Source organism: Eufriesea mexicana, unplaced genomic scaffold (genome assembly GCF_001483705.2).
Source record: "Eufriesea mexicana isolate 0111107269 unplaced genomic scaffold, ASM148370v2 scaffold8039, whole genome shotgun sequence".
Lineage (NCBI taxonomy): Eukaryota > Metazoa > Arthropoda > Insecta > Hymenoptera > Apidae > Eufriesea > Eufriesea mexicana.
Window position 1 is genome coordinate 146,359 of NW_016915818.1, and position 23,209 is coordinate 169,567.

Consider the following 23,209-nt stretch of genomic DNA (forward strand, 5'->3'; position numbering starts at 1 on the left):
TATTAATTAAATATAGTAAATTATAAATAATAAATAATATACCATAATAAAATGTACAATTTTCTATATAATATCAATAATATAACAAAATTAGTAAAAAACTGCAAACGTTAATTCCATATTTAATATTTTATTTTCCATTTAAAATCTGACTTTTCATGCGTGACGCAAAAATCAACAAACAAATCAAAAAATTGCTTCACAAATCAATATTGATCTTTCTAAATCCACTATTACCACTTCGTATATTTTTTCTCCAACACTAATATAAGATACGCACGAAACGTCCACACGGCAAATTGTGCGTCAATCTAAGCATTAATAGTGAAAAAAATTTTTTTTAATTCATTCGAACGATAAGATTTGACGATGGCATAACTCGCTGCGAGGGCGTTTTATTAAACGGGCACTCTTTCGCATGCTTCCGATTAAAATATCGGGCGCGATAGGATAAGAACGCAACGCGGTTCCAAAGGCCTTATCACGTTGAACATGTTTCACAACGCGATATTTTTGTGGCACACCCTCCACGGTCCCCCGACGAATTAATCCTGCAGATCGCAAGACGCGATATATACTCTCTGCAAATGGATTTCGCGGCGAATAGAAAACACTCAATCCACCGCGCGAAGCGGCGTTGCCAGAATGCAATTTCGTCGCGATGCCCACAAGGGAATTGGAAATATAATGCGCGTTTGTCAAATATCGTTGCCTGTGATATTGTTGCGGAGTGACCCAGGGAAGGGGCCGCAACCGCGGGGATCGTCCAGATTCGTTTGCAAATATTCAATTCACCGAGAAAGAGATTAGAGATATTTGTTTTTACGTCCACGTTTTACACGCCAGTGTGTAGGTATATATCGAGTAGGTATATATGGTCGATAAGTTAGAGAAACGCATAGTGGAACCCCTGGTGTCCGAATTAATAACTAATCGCAAACATGGCGATAGAAGCTTCGACTGAAAAGAGACTGGTTTATTTTTGCGACTATTTATAGCATATCTTTGTTAGTGGTGGATGAAATATCATAACAATGAGAACAATTCTTTATTTAATTATAAAAAATGATCAAACACAAATATTAAGTATAAATTTAATTAATTTCTCGCAATCACATGCTCACACCTATTTTCACTATTGCAACTCAATTACAACTGACCTATGCCTAATCTTTCTGCTTTGTTCTTTCTACTTTCATACATTACATGACGTACACAATTCGCACAACACCTCAATCATTACACGCATACTCATTTATCACGATAACCTGAATCCATTAGATATTGGCATCCCATGCATACTTGTCACACTCATCCCTTTTTTACAGACATCCTTTCTTTATTATATCAACACGGATATATTCAAAATCTATGTAACCATTACCACAATCTTATAGTATATATATAGTATACAGTACAAGAATGCCCCTTTAAATGCACAAATTAATACTATGTACTATAGTATACTATATATATAATTAAATACAGATATTTATGTCATTTTCATATTCTACCCTCGTGTTTTGTTCTGTAATTTTCTAAACTACCGACTTTTTGGAATTTTCTAATACGTCATTGGAAATCAAAAACTCCCAAAAAGTGGATTTTTATTGGCCATTGGATATTGGTATAAATCAATAAAAATCACCTTCTTTGGGATATTTTGATATCCAATAATAGTTTTAAAAGTATTAGTAAAATTTCAAAAAGTCGATATTTTAGAAAATTGTATTGCACAGAACATATGAGAGTAGAACATGAGAATGGTTGAAATATCTGTATTTAATTTATATGTAATTTATATTTTATTTCTAATTGATCTATAATAAGGTTTAAAATTTTCTCCTTTTAAGGGTGTATTCTTGTAATCCGTCCAACAAATCAACTGCTTTGGGATTTTTTTCTAAGGAAACTAAGATACGTCTTATCTTTCATCTTTATCTTATCATTATCTTATCTTTGTATTTTATTTATTAGTAATTTTATCAGTTTAGACTTCTTATTTTTATTAATTTCGATATTGTCGAAATTGAAGTGTAATTATTCATATGTAGTTACTCATTTTCATGGTACAGATTTGATCATTATTTTGTGTATCTTTAGTATATTTAGGTACGTCTTACATGTACCAAATAATTTTTGTCTTCCTATTTTTGTCTATCTTTCGTCACTTCCGAGATATACCGAGATATACACCGAGTCCAAATAAAATAGACACTCTGTATATTTTCTTACATCTTATTTCCGATATTTAAAATATTCCTTTGTTAATAAAAATTCTTTTCTTCCAAGAAAATTAAAAAAGCTTATATATAACTTATTTAACAAAAAAAAAGAAAAAGAAAAAAATAATTCAAAATTTCGACGCTTGAATTACAATGAAAAAAATAAATATAAAAGAAAATTGCTAAAATTATTATGTATATACAAATCTTAAGAAAATCATCTTCACAAATAATTATTATATATGTACATTCAAATAAAAAACGTTATACATATATAAGAATATGATAAAAGAAATTAAATTTTTGCCATTATTTTATCATAAGGATAAATTAATAAAAAGTAAGAAAAAAAGACAATACATAGAAAGCAGGTCAAAATTCAGAGTGGACTTATGAGTCAACCATCTCCCAACAGCGTTCAGGACTTAAGCTGATCCCACGGGACGGTGGTAGAAGAGGCTCCGCTTTGTTGCATTCATCCCCGACTCTAATTCGTATCGACAGCCGCACGTGCGTGAACTCCCCGAAGGAGAAAAAACACGTGGGCAAAATCGGTGAAGCCCATGGCGAAATTGAAACGGGAGGAAATTCCGATCGTTTGCACTACCGAGGAAGCGTTTATGAGCTTAGAATCGATCCCATTATCCCTCAAACTTCTCGCATCTCTTCAATCTCACCTAATTACTTTCAAAAATCTTTATAACCATTCGTAAAAAATGTTTTGAAATTAGTGAGAACACATAAAATTAGCTAACCTTATACGTTCATTTCTCATTCTATAATTGTTATAATATAGCACTGGAATATCTTTTTTAATTATAATACATGAAATTTTCAGTTTTCTATTGTAGTTTTATATATATTTATAGGTTAGAAGTATATCTGTCACATTTTTACTTTATACTACTTTTTCTCGATCTTTTTTAGGTTAGGTTATAGGTATTTTCCTTATACGTTCGTTTCTCGGTCTATAATTGTTATAATACTGCACTGGAATATTGTTTTTAAATACAATACATGAAATTTTCCATTCTCCATTGTAGTTTTATATGTATATATAGGTTAGAAGTACATCTGTCACATTTTTACTCTGTACTCCTTTCTCTCGACCTTTTTGAGGTTAGGTTATATATATGAAACAGCATTACTTTCTTTATATCCCCTAAAATCTGGAATTTATAAAAGATACACATATTTGTATCGAGTTGTTACTTGTTTATATAAATCAATTTATAAACATTTTCTCCCGATGGTCCACATTGAGAAACCCTGCTCGTAATGCATTAAGTTGACATTTAAAAATTGGCATATTCTTCTTTTCCAGTACATTAATGTAAAAAGATATATTCGTTCATAGATAACCTTAAAGGTGCTGTGTTTGGATGTTTATTTAAACGATATTATCATTCTTCGATAGGAATAAATAGCATTGAAATCAAATCACAATGAATTTGAGTAAAATCAAACCAACCACATTCTCCAAAGATACAGAATACTTATTTTCATGTCAGCTCGATGAGAGTATCGAACTCTCATTGTTTACTAGCACGTATTTCCCACGAGAAGGTTAAGTATCACGTAAAATTCACGTCGTACAATACGCCGCGAAACGCAGGATGCTACTACCGTGGAGAGACATCTACAGTCTCCCCCATCAACTAATCGGCCATCTGTGAATAAGGAAAGTTAACGAATCACGAAGCCGGTAGAAGGAAAAAGAATCGGTGTCTGGGCGTCGAATCAAAGCGTGATACAGTGAACCGACACGAGCGGCTAATTAGAATCTAATCTTCTAATTGAGATTCGAGCTGCGGCGTTGGAACCCTCGCAGTCACGTTATCCATAGCAATCGTGTAAAAGCTCAAAGGCATCGAGTGAGAGGCGTGTTGCGACGGGGCGTCGGTAGAGGCGTTAGAACGAGGAAGCTTTGTGTTCGACGGTTAGTCGATAATAAAGTTTTCCGTAGAAAAGGGTCGCTTAGTCATCTTGAAAGCGGCCAATCGCGCGGTTCTCGCAGGAGGTGACCGAACGAAAATTCTAAGGGCTCTTCTAATCCCTGACTTAGACTCGCGGGGTGCCCTAACCGTAATTCGACTCCTTAACTAATCATTTTAGCTCTCATCCGTCTAACGTTCTTCCATTCCGTTTACTTCAAAGGCCGCCTTTGACCTCGTGTCTGTGCTTGCCTGCGGATCAATTCTAACCTCCTGGCTATGGATAAGCGATTGATTAAGATGTCGCTGTTGATCAAAGCGCTCATTATGCAGGCGTTCTTGAAAAATAATATATCTTTTTGAGGTTATATTTTATGTCATGTATAAATATCTAATCGATGATTTATAATTGATTAATATCATTCACTCGACTTGATATTTTTATATTTTATTGGTTTATTGGTTTCCGTGTTATTTCAAGTATATTTTGTTTTGGAGACATATATTAACGACTAGGAAGCTTGGAAAGTTACTATATTGGTTTCAAATTTCAATAAATACTTATCTAAAAATTTGCATAAGTGTCTGTCTGTTTAAAACAGAAGTATTTATTATTTCCTTCCCATTTTATATATGTTTGTTATAAGTTTGTAAAGAAAATAATTAGTGTTTATGTAACATTTTTCTTTTTCTTTTTTGTTTATTTGTAGAACATCCAAATAAATATGACAAAGTTTAGCTGGAAAAATCTGGGACATCCTATATATACATAATTATATATGTGCATATACATGTATTAATCATATACAATCAATATTACATATATACAATCATGTATACAATCATATACAATCAATAGAATGTATTAATTATATACGTGTATTAATGTATTAATAATTATATGTGTATATACATAATTGGAATTATTGAACACTTGAAAAATTATAATTTTCAAAAAAATGGTTAAATTAAATGTAATAAAGATATGAAATATTTTTATAAATGTAAAATATTTTAGATTTTACATAATTCATTCTATGACAAAATAATACCACATTTTTAGTGTTTCTTAGTATTCATATATCAATTGTTCCTTTTTTGATACCATGATAGAAAATTAACTACTATTTGTGTTCCATTTAAAAAATTTAATCTATATAAGAAAAATGAATGTGACATAGTAATGTAATAATAGGTTTGAAAATTGCATAATAAGAAATCTAAAGTGGTAGATGAAAGAGTATTGAAATTATAACATCTATATGTACCTAATTTGTATATTTAATACATGTAGCTTTTGATACCCTCTGACCTTCACTACACACGATAACGATTTAACCTCTATCAAACTATAAATTCCAAATAAAAAAGAATTTAATATATAAGATGATAATTATAATCTTTTGTCGCAATTATCTCTTGTACTATGTCTTATTTAAAAACAATACTCATTTGTTTATGATAGACACAGTTTTTTTCATAGCGCTAATCTCTATTATTTTAAAAAAAGGAACATTTGATAACAGTCATAAGTGACCTTGAATGACCTTGGAAAATCAATATATGTATATATATCACAGGTCAATAAACTTGTTTGAAAGTAGTTTGTAGGGTTAACTATAAAAGAAGATGGCGCTGTATAGAAAAATTGAGGTTATCTTGAAATCTCAAAAATATCTCCACACAAGAAATGTGTTTATCATGAAATATTTCTTTGAAAACAAAATAAGTTTACCTTTTTGGATAACAAATTACACCAATAAATAAACAATTTTTCTCAAATAAAAATTGCAAGATCGCCATTTTTAAGTGTGATCCTTCTCTAAACATCAAGATTAGGTTATGGTCAAATAATTTCTCGTTTCCTGTTTATACGCGTACTATAATTAGAAATATGCTAACATTGGCATGAAAATCACTTCTAACCTCAAACGAGTTCAATTTTCGACCTTAGACTTTGCAAATGTTCATAATATGCCAAAAAGCTTTCCTCCATGCACTTAACCGATCGTGTGATTACAGAACATCTCGTTCCTTTATCTTAAGCGTAACTCGATACACCGGAGGTGGTAAAAGAAAACAGAAACTGATATTTCAAGCTATAATATACGTGGGAGCTGGCTGTCTCGTATAGCAATCTAGGAACGTTTACTCTCGGTTGACATTTGCCTCGCAGCGATGAAGAGTGGCTTGTCTGCTAGTCTGACTTTTTGACTATTTACTGTACACGATACCATACAGTTGTCGTGCCATGTTTTTCTTCTGCACTTGGAAATCTTATCTTTAATATGCTCAACAAATTATGGTTATTATATCTAATTATTGTGTCTGGGTATTTAAGTAGAATAGAATTAGATAATAGAATACTTTTCTTTTAACTTGTAATGTTGGCATTAATCTAGTAACATTTCTGACTATTATATACAAATTTTATTGAAATAGATTAAGATTTTTAAAAGAAGTTTAGTAAATTTTGGAGAAAATTATTCTCAAGTTATTTGATTGAATTCGAATAATGATTCAATAATTCAAATAATTACTAGATAAATTAATCCTTAAATTTAGTGATGATTCTTACTTTATAAGGAAGATAAAGATTTCATTCTGCAAATCTTTGGAAAGTAAACTGTTTCTGAAATTTACTTCTGAACACAAATAGAAATAAACTTTCCCTGATGCTTCTGAGAAAAATGTAAATAAATTTACAAAGCATATTGTGATATTTATACTGATTAATATTATTTTTTAAGGATATTAAATATTTTAAAAGTTGGTTAATGAGAGATGCTTTAATAATCTGAAGCATGCAAAGTTATACATTTTTAAATTAATAACTCATATTCTTTCTCCACCACCTTCTTCACTTTGGATATTAATGTTCTGATGATTTTTATTCGTTATTAATCATTATTATGAATATATAAATCTGTCTTAATTGCATGTTAAAAGCATTATTACGCCCACATGTAATTTGTTACAATAAAAATGTCAAATACAACTAATATCAGTATACAATATTTATTATAACTTATAAAGTTAAAAAATTGTAAGATTGTACAATATATTTTATAAAAGAAATAATACTGAAAATATTTTATTTATTGTATTAACAAAACTATACATTTGAAAGAAATTTTCTAAACTTTGCCAAAAACATAAATATGAATATTAAAATTAAATGAATTCTTTTTACATAAAATAAACGTAACGATATAAATAATAATTATTAAAAAATATAATTTAAAAATGAAAAAATATGGTGTTAATAAAAATATAAATTAAAGTTCCAAAATTGCAAATCCAGTATGGAGTGTTAGTCATATTTTCAATATGGGGTGATACTTCATGCTTCAGCATCCAGGTAATGGAAATGAACTTTCATTTTTGTCGTTACTGTCTAATTATGTATAATAAGTTGATGAAGAGTTAAATGCGTGGTTATGTTCGACGAGCGTGAAGAAATCGTTTTTCCGCTAATCTCCGCTGATCTTCCGTTCCCGGTAAATCCTCCGGTGTGCCAATGGAGTTCCGTACACATATCGTATGCACTGCACGCTCCTCAGTGCTTCTCAACCGGCTTGTAATTTTGCCGTAAACTTAATATTGTCGAATATTCTAAAAGTAACATAAAATAATAAAATTATTTAATAGTCAGTAAAACATGATTTTACTAATCTTTGTTTTGGACATAGTACCTCTTAACATCGTTAAATTAAAATTTCTTCAAAAGTTGTTCTTTATTACCTGTTATTTGAAACTTGTGTACAATTTTTAAAAATTTTCTGCGCCATTAATTCTTTGTTCACTTCCTTGCGTGTGTGATGAATTTCTCTTGACCGAATATGGTACAGAGTACACTAGTAACAAATTCAATTTAATAAAGTTTATAATACAGAAAAGCATTAAATAATAGCGTTATAGAGATATACCTTTATTATTGAAAATACGTATAATTCAACAGCAGACGCCATATCAATTTTATTGATTTATTTAAACCCTAAAACATAACACAATTATTAATATGAAAAATTACAGAAAGATAAAAAATCAGAGAAATAATAATTGAAAAAGAAAATGCGTAGTCCGATAAAACTCGTTGTTAACGCGCGCTTCGATTAAGAGTGCGAACATAACCTACAAATTGAACGGTTCATCTCGTTTGCATCGAGCGACGGAGCACGCGCTATCAAGTTTTCTAAGAAAATAAGTAATCTGTGTTTCCATTTACGGCTCGGCTGCAGAAAATATCGAAAGTGGAAAAAAGAAAGAAACGAAAGGGAAGAGATACAAAGAGAGAAGTCAGTGTCTCTGGGAGAGTCACCACTGAAGTTAATCGCCTTGGCCTGTCAATCGTACACTCACACGTAGGCATACGCACGGTTGCGCGGATACACGGGCGTCGATGAACGCACGCACACCATTGTAATCTCGATGCAATGCCCTTATGAGTTCGTACACCGTTAAAGACGCACTAATGCAACCGCTGCTCGTTGCTCCCTTCTGCATCGATGCACTCTCGCCACGAAGCGTACGAACGAAACAAAAGGAGGGAGGAGAGCGTAGAGTGGAACAGTATGGAGCTGTACTGCATTCGTACGAAATGCAAGTACGAGTTTACGTTAGAACGAGAACACGGGAGGACGTGTGACTGCAATCGGCGGAACGGTTGAAATTCGGTTAGAAGTGTAACGCGTCTGCCGTGTCTACGATCACGTCGTCGGGAGGCAGCAAGTGTCACGTGATCTTACTTCGTCAGTTTTCGGGTTCGATCGCAGATTGACGTGAGTCGGTAAGCTAAAGATCGAACGCTACATCGTGCGCGATGTCAAGGAAACTCTCCTTTTACCGCCTTTTGTCTTGTATCGCGATCGTTGAAATTCGCTGTATCTATTTACTACGAGAAGCACGTATTTTAGCGGGAAATGTTTAAATGCGTCGTGTAAGGTAATTTTTCACCAGCTTCGCGTCGCGTATAACCTTAAAATCAGAGGGGAGGTAAAATTAGAACAAAGTGAAGTTTGGAAGACTGCTCGAGGGAAATACGAGTCGATTTCGCACGCGTTCGCTGCCATGACTGCGCAACAAGTCTTGCCCAATACGCATGTCACAGAATTCCGTAGCCCTTCGCATCGTACATTCTTCTCATCCTTTCACGTTTGAATAAAGCTGTTGTTAATTGAACCTTATTCTCAGAACAGATGTACCGAATTTGTACGCAAGAACTGATATTTTCAATTTTTATTTCGAAAGAATACTTATGGATATCTTGTATACATTTACACGCATTATTAGCGAGTTTAAATAATCGTATACGTATAATCATATATCGCGTTTTAAATTAAAACTGCTAAATTGGCATTATCTGAATCGATAAAGAAATTATACAAATTGCTCTGGTTTCTTGTTTGTCATTAATAACAGAGCTGTAAAAATGAAAATATAATTAAAAGAAATATGTTTAGAGATGATTAAATAAGGAGTATATCTTAAATTCTTAAATATTAATGTAAGTATTATTTGCAGTTTAATATTATTAAAATTTATTATTTATGATGTGAATATAAAATTACTGAGAATTTTATTTCCTTCAATTCAGATCTTTTTCTTAGAATTACTTCTTAAATACTTTTCTACATAAAAATTATAATTAAGAAAAATTGTTATAATTTTTGTAACATAATTATTAATAACAAATTATTCTCAATTTTCCCATACATTAAAGGCGAATATATTACAAAGATTATAGTAGATGAAGAAGGAACAATGCAAGTACTCACTTGCTTCGGGTATTAGAGAGAGGAAATAAGAGCTGCAATTGTTTTTATGAGTCTATTTTCACATCTGAACGTCCACGCATGAGCATACTTGTGCACAGCATATCTACTGCGTGATATTTTCTTTGTGCAGGATTCTTTATCTCATACAATAGAACAAGTAATGATAGACGACTTGGGATATACAAAAATAGCACAATAACGTTTACTCTGGAAGTAATTCTTCCTAGAAAATACTGCTTACTTTGTTCATCTTCATTTATTTCATTTATTAGCAATAATCATGATTCGCATAACTAATACTTAATTTAAAATTTAACTAAACAATTGAAATGAAAATTATTTATGTACATAAGTTAAATGAATATTTTTATGCTTTTCTTGCAATATAAATGCTTGTTTACAATATAATATTTATGTTATTATATATTGTATATCAGATCATTATATATACATTAGATATAGATTATACATTATTTATATTCTGTTTAAATTAATATTTCAATTAAAATTTAACTAACACTTTTCTTGCAATATAAATGCTTGTTTACAATACAATATTTATGTTATTATATATTGTATATCAGGTCATTATATTCTGTTTAAATTAATATTGAAAATTTAATATTTAAATTAATATTTCAATTAAAATTTAACTAAATAATTATAATGAAAATTATTTATATACATAAATTAAGTGAATATTCTCATACTTTTTTTGCAATATAAATGCTTGTTTGCAATGTAATATTTATAGTATTATATATTGTATATGAGATCATTATATATATACTAGACATATATTATACATTATGTATATTCTATTATAAATACATAGATTAATACATATATGTGAATACAATCATAACAATCCATAGTAATTTGGCGAGTATAAAATCACAGTAATTTACTACATAAAGCCATTCCTACTTCCAGGAACTATGCTAACATTAAGCATTTCCGCTGGTAATTTTTTCTCAAGATATATTTAGCAGAGCACGATAGAAATATGTTATTTCACAAATAATTGCATTTGAACGTAGCAAACGTTATAGTTATTTTTCAATACATTTAAGAAGGTTAGTACAAAATGTACGTTATCTCCATAAAGCAAAAAGGACATACAGTGTCGTTAAGTTTCAAGAGCAACTGAAGTGGTGACTTGCTCTATGAAGTGTAGCCATGTCCATTCATCGATCAAGTTATCGAGTGCTCCTCAAACACTAACCAGAGGATCGTATTGGCCTAGTTGCGGTACACGTTGTTTAATTAGAGGTCCATAAATTTACTTGATAGACATCCTCAGTCATTCTCAAAGCATCGTCCATGCCATTTAATAGAAAGTAAAATATGGTTGTTCTTCAACATTCTTCATTTCAAATCTGTCAATAACATTTGGAAAATTACAATTTTTTATCATTTATTGGATATAAGAAAATTAGAAAAACATAGAAAAGAATTGATTTAAAAATTTTTATGTATTTTAAAAAAATATCGAATTTTTATAATTTCATGAAGGATGTAACTCGTATCCTGTGTTTCCCATAAAATATTTCTCTTATCTCCTGTTTTCTGTTCTCTGTAATCTAATACTTACTTAATATTATATAATATTATATAATTACTATTATATATTATATATTGCTATATAATACTTATATTAATATTGGAATTTTTAATATTGTCTCAATGCTAAATATAATATGTAATAAAAATATTGGATGTTTATGGATTTTTATATAACATAATTTGCATTTTATCTCCTGTTTTCTGTTCTCTGTAATCTAATGCTTACTTAATATTGTATAATATTATATAATTACTATTATATATTTTATATTACTATATAATACTTATATTAATATTGAAATTTTTAATATTGGAATTTTTAGTATTGTCTCAATGCTAAATATAATATATAATAAAAATATTGGATTTTTATGGATTTCTATATAACATAATTTGCATTTGTAAATATTATAAAATATCTTTTTACTCCATTTCTCTCCCTGCAATCTGATAATTAGATTAATATTGGAAATTGATTTTCACTATTGTCTAAGTTATAAATAATATCTCCATAAATTTACAACTATACAAAAATTTTAAAAAGATAAATTGGAGATTAATTAATTAAATTAACAAATTAACATGGCATATTGCAAATTACATTTTTCATTCCATAACTATTCATCATAGTACCAAATTACGTATCATAGTATGGTAATAAATATATTTTATATTACTCTCAATTCACCGTAGTATTACACTATACACAAGCGTACAATGTATCAAAATTTCCCAATGAATTCCAGTCCGAATTGTTAGTATACACCTGTAACGCGAAATACCCATAAACCAGAGCTAAATAAATCAGCTGAAATGGCTGGATTCTTCGCAAGTGTTGGAATATAGAATACCAAATAGCCGTTCACGATTGAAAACACCTGGCGTTTTAGAGACAATAGAGCAAAAGGAAAGTAATCGTATGGGGAAACGATGGTGGTTGCAGGTGGTTCCAGTGTCCCGGTGCATCCTGGTCACCGTTTGAGAATTCGGGGCGCGCGGATGTCGTTAATATCTCGCAGGATCGATCGGTCGTGCCCCGACTCGTGATGAATCATTTTCATGACAGGCAAGTTGTAATGCCCGGTCACGTTTTAACTTCTCTATCTCGGCCCTCCGTCTTCTTTCCTTTGTCAGCGATGCCCCGCGGTGTTCGCTGATAAGAAGAAAAAGAAATTCGAATTTATTACGACACCGCGTGACTCGTGGTTTTGGTAATGGCGCAGCAGTTCCGGCTAATCTCTGCATTCGTACAATGCAGTCGCCAATCCTCGGCTTCGCGGTATGACGATTGATTTGTACTTCATTAGTACTACTCTTGATGAAAACATTTTGCTCCAATTCGATAATACCAAATTCTTTTGTTATTTTCGGATAATAAACAACAGTTCGAATTGTTCACTGCACAAATTGATTAACTCCATAAAACAAAAAGTGGAAAAATGCAATGAAATAATGTATATTGTTTTTTAAAATTCCCTTCATAATTTAAATCGAAATAAATATCGTAGAATGCATAAATACAAATGTAACTTTCATCAAACGGTATATAAAATTTATAAGAAAAAATAGCCAAAAGGTAATCGTTAGTAATGTTACCATTTTTATGTTACTGGAAGAGTTAATCGATTAGGCAAGTGAAAAAGTAATAAATTTAAATTTTACTAAATTTTACTTAAATTCTGATAAGATGGCACTAAAAAATTCACCGTTATCATTCGTGGCTTGCTAGTGCATTTGAGTTGCATTATTGCAACGATTTACATTAGAGTACGGAGTTAATCAAAGCTACCTCTGAAATAAATTATTTATTATTCGGTGGCCAAAAAATTTTTGTTGTCTAACGGTGTTAATCTTAATTATCAGGGAAAGTTATTATAAATATAAAAAGTTATGACTGTACCAAGTGCTTTGACACTTAAATTTAAGATTTTTCAAAAAGTGGAGTTAATCGATTTGTGCAGCGAACGGCTCGTATATCACATTGCACAAGTATAGAACAAATGAGTTTCACTTATTCCATCTTACTCACATTGGTACAAATAATACTAACATTCACAAAACATACTAATAAGATAAACAGATTAATTTATACCGCATTATATGAAAACCACTGCCGCGTTATATATGAATCACGCTATAAGGAACTCAGAAATAATACAAATTGAATGAATTCGTACTGCATTATATGGAATCTCGGAATTAAATTGTTATTGATACGGCTAATAAATAAAATTTTATAATAGAAATGGCAACAAATGTGTAGATTTCTACATATTTGAATTTAGGTTTATTGAACATAATACGTAGTTTATATAATAAAATTATAAACTAAAATCGATTTAACACGCCGTTTCATACATATATTATAGCACATTTACGTGTTAAATGTTACATTAATTATTGAGATAATTTCGTGTTATTTTATTTACTCTGAAATTTTTTCCAGGGTAGGATTATCTTGTTACTAGCATTCTGTTTTATTTAGATTCTCCTGCTTTAAATTAGGAATTTGAAAATGATTAAAGATTGATAGAAAATGTCATTTAAAAACGTAAAAATTATTATTGTTTTTACAATAAATAAATATTTTTAATTTTGCATCTCAAAACAATTGTAAATTAACTTTAGTCCAAAATTTCTTTTTTTGCTGTAATCGGAATAATAAGACACCCTATATATGAATAATATATGTAAATTGTTAACGTAAAACTACATCAGAATTGTAAAGAAGTACACATTATATAAATTTTCTCTAATTCGCAAAACTCTATATTACCAATTATAGAAGAAAGAAGCAAAATAATAATGATAATATGAAAAGGAAATTCTACTAATTTTACTTAACCACGTGGTATACGAACCACTTACTTCCGAAATCGATAAACTCCACAAAACAATAACTAGAAATTTATTTTGGATATAAAAAGATCAGCGCCAGTGAAGTCCTTTGTGGAACTAAAATTAAATGAAATTAAAAAAGAAATTCAAAGAGTGGAGTTAATCACTTCGGTTCATACACTGCTCGTGTATCCTGCATGCAGAAGGCACCACTGAAATAATCGTGCGCATCAACTGGTGATACACCGGTATCCCAGAATCCGAGGGAAAATTTCATAGCACGGGATCTCTGCCTTAACGTTTCATTGGTTTCTTTCAGCCCAGTTGAAAGGAGCGATACAAACGTTGGAATCCTAAATCCCGTTTTAATTGCACTCTTCTCTTTCGTTTGGTTCGATAAGCGTTTGGATTCCATCCGCAACACAAAGAAAGAATGCAATTTACCGATAGGCCGGCACGCATGGTATCCGATTATGAATGCGAGTACGCGTCGCAACGATGGCCGAAGTCGATCGATAAAGGGTTAAGCTAATAACGGCCGCCCCTGGCGGACAGGCTGCAACATCGTAAGATTTCTTCCTTCCCGACCTCCCCGGCCGTTTATCTCGTATCTGGCCGATTTGTGTCACGTAGTTTGACAATTGAGCAGGCCGGCCAACCGGCGGAATTAGGCTCTGTTATTACGGCGAATCAGTGTCAGCACCGGTGCCAATGAAGAACGATCGCGGTTGTCGAGATTACCGCAACGAGCGCCGATCGAACGTGAGACCGGCGTGGCCGAATTAATTTAAGTAGACAGAGGAATTGATTCGAGTCACTGATCCTTAGCATAATTTACCACGGGAAAACTGAGATATTCATATCGTAAGATCGTGGATTTGTGTACGACAGGGATGAGATGACTATAGAGAACAGCACAAGAGACACGCGAAGGTTGCCTCGAGAGACTGTGAGCTTTGATGCTTTCGAAATTCTTATTTTATGTTCTTGACCATATACAGGGCTTCATTTCTTGTTCATTTCGCACCTTTTATGACCTCGAAGGCCACGTGCATTGATGCACGCTTTCACATAATTAAAAAAATATGTAGCATTACGTTAAGAAAATTGAAGGTTATGTTCGTTTCTTGCGAACGATTGCAAATATAAACATTCGGTACGCGTTATCACGTTGGGTGTGAAAAACTATAAAATATTTTCCTCTTTCACTTTTTTCATATACTTGCCGTTTCAGAGAGAAATAGTAACTGGAATTTCCGCGAATATCTCGCATAATTGTAGTATCATAGCAGGACAGTGTATTTTGTAATAATACTGGACTGCTATCGATAAATCGATATCTGAATACATATATGTCGATAAAATATCAGTGAAACAGTATTAGATAATATTGCAATTACCTATTAAAATATTTGTTATTTTAACATATTTTTTAGACATTAAAAATGCAACATAATAAATTCGAAAGATGATGTAATCCACTGTACATTACATTATAGCTACTAACATACTTACTAATAATGTATGTATAAATGTTAGTAATATCTGTCGTAAGAAAAAAATTGTTTTCTAAAGCAAGCGAAATTTTCATGTAGAAAATTATAGTTACATATCGTGCGCTAATAAATTTAAATAAATTTTTAATAATTTGGTTACAAATAATTCGTTGTACTTAGTCGTCTGTCTTTGCCTGAACGGTAAGATTGGTAAGTTATCGATACTTTATCGATAATCGATAATCATGTCTCTAGACGAGGTGGTAATACTTGTGGAGAAATAATGATTGACAATATGAAAATTATGGTCACTAACTGTGCGATTAGTTACCTCAATTGTTGCACGAACCTCGATATCTGCACGTATTTTCAGTCCCGTTTCATTTGACAGTCGAAGGTCTACATCGTCACGTTTTTGTCTTATATTTATGGTTGACTCCAATCCGATACTTTATCGCTCTATCTTTCTCAATCTTGAAGTATCCTGTTCGTTTTCTTTGTCACGCAACGCCCTGTTGTCTTGAACGGCCACTTCCAGCTAATAATAGAAATACGCCTGCTCGATTTTTATGATTGGGCAGGGAAGGTGGCCCTATTACATTGCGACCAATCAGATTCGCATTTCCTTCTCTTAGCGTTTCTAGCTTTAGTCTCATCTCTGCACAGCGTTTACACTGATCAACGTTACGTCTTCTTTTTATGTATGATCGACAAATATATTTTCCGCATAATATCTTGCATTTTCGTTACATATTATAATATAAGCTTTACGTGGAACGTAATTTTTTCGTATGAAATTTTTAGTAATCGAATTTAAAAGTAATTTGATGTAAATTTATTTTATTTTATACGCGAACAGAAAATATATTTTTCTGTGTACTGAATATTGTAGTGTCGACTCACTCGGTCATCTACCACGACTCTATGGCTATGGTACTATTTCTTATATAAAAATCTACTTAAAATGTTTAGATTGATGTTTATGAATGAGAAAATTTTTATTTAATTGTATTTTTTTATTTTTTCTTGTCCTATTTTCGTCGTGTGAAGATAGAAATTAATTGATGGTGGTCCTGAAATATTTGAGGGAAATGAAAACTGTTGCTTTGGGACTACTGTTATTCTACTGCAGCTATTATAGTCGTGTGTGGTGCTTTTATGATTTAGATCCGAAGGGTCGTATTCGGAACGTGTCTGATGTTTTTTGACCTTGTAGCCATCGCTTATTGGAACGATAACAATGACATTTATTGAATTTATTATACATCAGTAAGTAACAAATTCTTATTCGATTGAACCAATTACGTCATTCTAACCTCTTTCACTTGACTTGTGAACATATTAAGCTTGTTCACACGAGCCAAAAATATATTTTAGTTTATCTGAATTTCATTATTTTACGTTACACTGATTTATAATTTTCCGATAATTTTTCTCTCAAGTATAATTTTTTTTATACTAACAATCATTGTTTAAGGGTGAAAAGAACCACGTGGGACGAATTCTGCGCATCAAGCAGAGGCGCTAGTGTATTCTCAAGCAAATTAAATCTATTGCCACTTTGAATTATAAATTGGGCTTGATTGTATCTCGTGTCGGATCTTTTGCTGCATCAACATGATCTTCCTGAATGCTTAGAAAGTTCACGAAGTTAATTGATTTGCGGTAGTGATCTGAAACACATGTTACCGTTGAGAAATGCGAGACGTGAGATTGTCATACCGAGGTAATGAGTCTAGAGAGGGTCTGGGTAGGTTGTGCATGTGACAACTTTGAGATATGGTTTGTATTTAACTTCCTGTTGCAATAAAGGGCATCTCATTAAATGTAAATGGTGGCAAGATAATTAATTTCATTGTCCAATTCATGGATATGATAATAATTATTTTCCAAAATATTATGTACTTATGAAGTTTCAGAATTGAAATATAAGTTTTTCAGGGATATAAAAAATATAGACAATAAAATTTATGGAAGAAATTGTAAAATAAATGAACAAATAGAGAACAACTGTATAACCGAGCAAAACTTGATACTCTAGGTTTATAACTTGTTAATTACATCTTTAATAATTATAATATTTGATATATAGGTTATATATTAAAATTTTATATTTATAGGTTATATAAGATAACCTTAAAAATTGTACTATATATATTCCACATTGCACACTAGCCTATAGGATTTTCAGAAATACGTTTAATATACATTTGGTTGTGTTCGCATCTCCATTAGCAATGAATTATGAATTTTGGAGACGTGATTTTGATCAGTATTCTGGTTATTTCCTGAGTCCACTGTAATTATACGTTGAATTATCTAGTAGCGTAAATTGCGAATGGGTTATTCAGACTTATATTAATGAATAACTTTGTCTTTCTGCTAATTACGTGTATGTAACAATAGAATGACGAGAGTAATAAATTATATAACTTCTGCCAGATGGCAGTAGCGTGGATCAGGATATCGCAGCTGTTTCATGATCTAGATTAAAATTTATCAAGGGATCTTCATTGTGGCAATTTAGGTGCGATGCATAGTCTATCCTATAATTTTCTGTTCGCTATCAGTTGTCTATTGATTTCCCGTTGGATATGCTAAATAATTGTTTAGCTATTCCTTGAAATGCTTCGAATAGTTACTCGCAGACAAATACAATGCAATCTTCATGATCTAAATAACGTTACCTAAATTTTACAAGTAGTTCATCTAAAAGTTATTCATCTAAATGTAGAATTTTTTTCATTCTGCATTTGAAAATTATTGTTAATTTTATTAATAGTACATGTTCATATAATTTTGTAAACTAGTATAATAAAATTTTAATAATTTTCAACGTGTTGCATACGGTAAATGAAAAATAGCAATATTAATATTTAAAAATTGAACAAGAGATTAATACTAAAAAGCAATATTACTATGCCAATAATTAATTAAAAACTTACAAACAACAAATAAAATCTGGAAATAAGTTATAGATTTTCACACTATAGATCTTAGTACTATGAAACCTTAAAATTTAAAGGAAAAAATTTCACTGATTCAAATTATTTTTATATAACTTATTTATTTAACCTGCTTTGAAACTAAAAGTAAGATCCACAAATCTCAAAAAGTACATATCAAAGAAAATATTTTAATAAAATCTCTACTAATTAAAATTGAAACTAAAAATTACGTGATCTATAGAATTAGTATGTGATTCAGTAATCTTGTTATTCCAAATAATGTTATTCAAAAATATTGTTATCAAAAATAACGCTATTCAAAATGTCTGTCATACCTTTGTATTACATTGCATAGAAGGAACAGTATTTCCCTGTCATAAAACAGAAGGCTAAAATTTATTTTAATTCAGTCCTCTATACATAGCAATTTTAATGTCCCCTGACTCCATCAAGCGAACACATATAATACTTACATACTTTGATAGCAGATATTAATTCGACACGTTATGACTGTGTCCCACGATATCGTAAATTACTCGGTGGAAACAATGTGTGTGCGATTACAGTAGTGACAGATTGAGCAACGAGCAGTAGTGGATTAATCTCCTTGCATGGTAAACGCACGCTGTCACGTGTACATACTATAGCCAGCCTGTGGTTTATTTTGTCTACAAACAGCGCATACTTCCCAGACACAGGCTAAGGAGTTCAAGCTGGCACAGTATTGCAACTGTGCTTGGTTAATGAGCCAACCGATCGTCGTTTTATTGAGTCGCGGCCAATGACAGTGCTAGAGTGTGCTAGAAAAAGACAGGATGAATTATAACCGTTTATCATCGTCCGTTTAATTACATTTTACGAGTGCACTTACGATAGATATTTCGTGGAACGTCGAATTCTTGATCGTTATTGAGATTGCAAGTTGCTGATAGTCCTCTATTATGAACGAGTATTTCGACCCTAATCCGGAGCATTTGCCAGGATTATCCATATTGTAACGTCTTTCACTCCATCGTCACATCGCCATTGTACTCGTCAGTTCAAGCTGACATCTTTGTCACATTTAAAAAGAGAAAATAAAATGGCAATATGTTAAAGTGGAACCAATGATTTTCTGTTGCAGGTGGTCTGAAGCACGGAAATGGAGGCATAGGTAGCGCCAGTAGCTCTAGAAGTACAAGTCCAAGTCAGCAACAGTCACCCCAAAGTGGACTCTCCTTTATTCCTCAACCTAGAAGTCAAAATTCAACGAACAGACAACCGGTAGCTACAACCCCAAGGTAAATATCAATTTTCTTTCACGATGTAACATATGGATCCGTTGATCCTTCTCTGGTGTTACGTCGTTCGTTTCATTCGCCATTTTGTGAAATGGTAATTCTATTGGAGTACAGAGTAATCAGTGGATATCATACGTTTCAGCCCTCGAACGTCGACAGTGGGGAAACCCAGTAGCGTAAGGACTGCTCAATCTTCACCGTACACCACCACGGGAGCACCGACCCAGCAGAACAAGAACTCCGTCTTAGATAAATTCAAGCTTTTCAATAACAAGGAAAAGAATCAAGATCGCGGGAAAGCTTCGTCCGGCGTGTCGAAACGTACGTCCAGTTCCTCAGGCTTTTCCTCGGCGAGATCGGAACACTCCGATAGCTCGACGTCCCTGTGCGACCAGAGTAAGCTGCAAGTGGAATCACCCAAGAGCCGAGCGTTGAAATCGAAGTTGCAATCGACCAAGCCGGCGAAGCAGGCCAGCCCAAAGACCGTGAGGAAAGAACAGAGCAAAGCTCAAAGTAAAATAGCACGGACGAAGGGTGCGCCTGACAAGTTAGTCGGCTACAATCCACCCTTGGAAGATGTCAAACCGACCAGTAAACTCGCTGGCGTGGGGACGAAGTTGGCCATGGACAAAAAGTCCTCGAATCTGCACGATTTGCTGAAGCAACAGCCGGCCAGTCAGTTGCAAAAGCCGAATCCTTCCGTGTTGGTGGCCCCCAAACAAATAGCTCCGCAGGATACAAAGAACTTTGGCAGTTTGAAGAACGAGACGAAGCAGCAGTCACCGAGGCCGAAAATGGAACTGCCAGGCAAAATACCTGACACGAAGGTCCACCTGCAAAACATGAAAGTCCCGCCAAATGGATTGAACAAAGATGTCCTGGCACAGAAGGGACTATTGAATAACGCCAACGGTATGATCAAGCAAACCGATCACGAGGAAATGGTGATCATCAATGAGAATAGCTGTATGATGGATCATACGTTGTCTATGAACCAGGCGAATTTATGCGACCAGAAGGCGACGATAGAGAAGCGAAAAGAGATAGGCGAAAATGTATTAACGAATAATCAGATGGTGATGGTAGAGAATATGAGTAGCCCGTCGAAGCAGCAAAATACAAGCTTCCCTATGAAAGGTAGAATACCGAATGAAGTTCAAGAGGTAGAACGGACAAATGGAAAGCAAACACCTCCCGTTTCACCTCGTAACAGCCCAGAAGTAACGATGGATGTCAAAATGACGAGTATCCAAGAGAGCTCTATAGTTCCTGCAGCGAACGTTGCTCCTCACACAAACGTTACTCCTCATGGGCAGGTCTCGAATGCGTTGAATTTTGGACCGAACAAGCAGCCTTTGATACTCGGCAGTCCACTGCAAGGTTCAACTTTAAGTGCTTCCGGGAGCCCAAGTTCCAGCATTCCAAAGCCCACGGCCTTGGTGAAAGGCACCTCGAAGCCACCGAAGGAAAACAACATACCGGGCGTACCGACGCCCACAAAATTAAAGGCAGACGCTTTGCATCGTAAGCTCGATCCGAATACGGTTGCAATGGTGTCACCGATGCCAAGTATTTCTGATCTGATGTCCGAGAGCTCGCATAGTAATTCTAATAGCACCGGTCAGAGTAATTCCAGCGACAGTAGCGTTATTTATAGGCCCAGCAGCGAGAGCGGCAGTGAAATAAAAACCATACCCAATAGAAAAATTGATACAACCTTCGAACACATGGAGAAGGTTAGTAGCTGCTCCATCCATAGCTTAGTATATCCATATATCCATGGCTTAGTACATACATTATATTTATATAAACAACCATCAGCAGCAATTGCTGTTCCTGTAATAAATCCTGTACAGTGAGCAGTATGTGATGCACGTTTTAGTTAGGCAGCCTGGTTAATTATAGAGACAGGCTTTAATAAGGTCGACTTTGCAGGTTCTGAGTGAAAGTTCAACGTGTGGAGGCTCTATGGGTGACGACGAAGCGGAGATGACAGTGAAGCCCATGCAGCCTCTACTTCGCGGTTACACACCGGGTGCAAGGGCCCTTCAGACTTTGCCAAGCAGAACAACCGCGCGACAGTATACGATTCTTCATTCTTCTTCTCATCATCATGTCGGTCACGATTACGCGGACATCGACGTCGCCTCCGGTTATCTCAGCGATGGGGAAGTTCTTCGTGGTGGGATGACCGTCGGTAGTAGAACTCTATCCGACTTATGCGATGGTTACATGTCCGAGGGCGGTGCTTCGTTGTACGCACGTAGAATCAATCCGTCTTACGGCCACGATCACGAGAGGTAAGTTCGTAGCAATATTAATCTTGAGAGCAAGCCAGATGTAAGAGTTAAGAGAAAGTTCCGTATAGCTGGATATTTAAATGAAAAATCTGAAAATTAATGGGTCTGCTTAATCGGTCGGTATTAATTTCAAGCTTTCGTTTTAATAATTGTATTAAATAATTGAATTAATTGGATATTTTTTCTTTTTGTTTACTTCTTTGTAATTTAACAAATTCGAAGTTTTCTTTTTTGACAACTTATAAGTGTAATTTAATTGTAATGGTAAATTCAATTTATATAAAGTTAGGTTAGGTTTTATGTTTATAGTGTCAGTTTTTGGGAAACTGTTTTTAATTTTCGATATTAAAATTGTTTTTAATATTTTTATTGAAGTACACGGTGTACGTAGTTAAAATTCTTATAAATTTAGTTTGAAGTTGGTTTAATGAAATTTAGTGCGATTTACCGTTGAGAGGCTTACAAACTTGGAGTATATATATGCTGAGCTGATCAATACTTCGTCTTCTGATCTATCGTTCACGCGGTTATTCATTTACGTCTCCTCTCCCACGTGACTGCACTAATGATATTAATATCTTCTTGTCAGCTATTTTTCAAAACCAAAGTTCGTACTTTTTATAGGTTTTTAATAACATAGAAACATACACAGACGTATATTTTACTAAAAATATATATATCCATAACATTTCATTTAATTATTTATTTTAATATTTTAATAAGAAATATATTTTATATTTTTGTATTTTATTTTTTTACCCATATTTATTTATGTTTTTTATTACTTTTATTCTTACTTACATACTTTTTTTCAATATTATTCTTTATTTATGTGTTATATAATA

At 32.9% G+C, this 23,209-nt stretch overlaps 1 protein-coding gene across 1 annotated transcript in view; it reads left to right on the top strand.

The window, feature by feature from the left end:
- The window catches only part of sick (sickie), a 276,632-nt gene that overhangs the window by 95,823 nt on the left and 157,600 nt on the right, over positions 1 to 23,209 (top strand). The window contains exons 3-5 of the mRNA XM_017907427.1: positions 19,908 to 20,064; positions 20,207 to 21,800; positions 22,000 to 22,364. Coding sequence (XP_017762916.1) covers positions 19,908 to 20,064; positions 20,207 to 21,800; positions 22,000 to 22,364 — 2,116 coding nt within the window. The remainder of the gene's footprint in view (positions 1 to 19,907; positions 20,065 to 20,206; positions 21,801 to 21,999; positions 22,365 to 23,209) is intronic.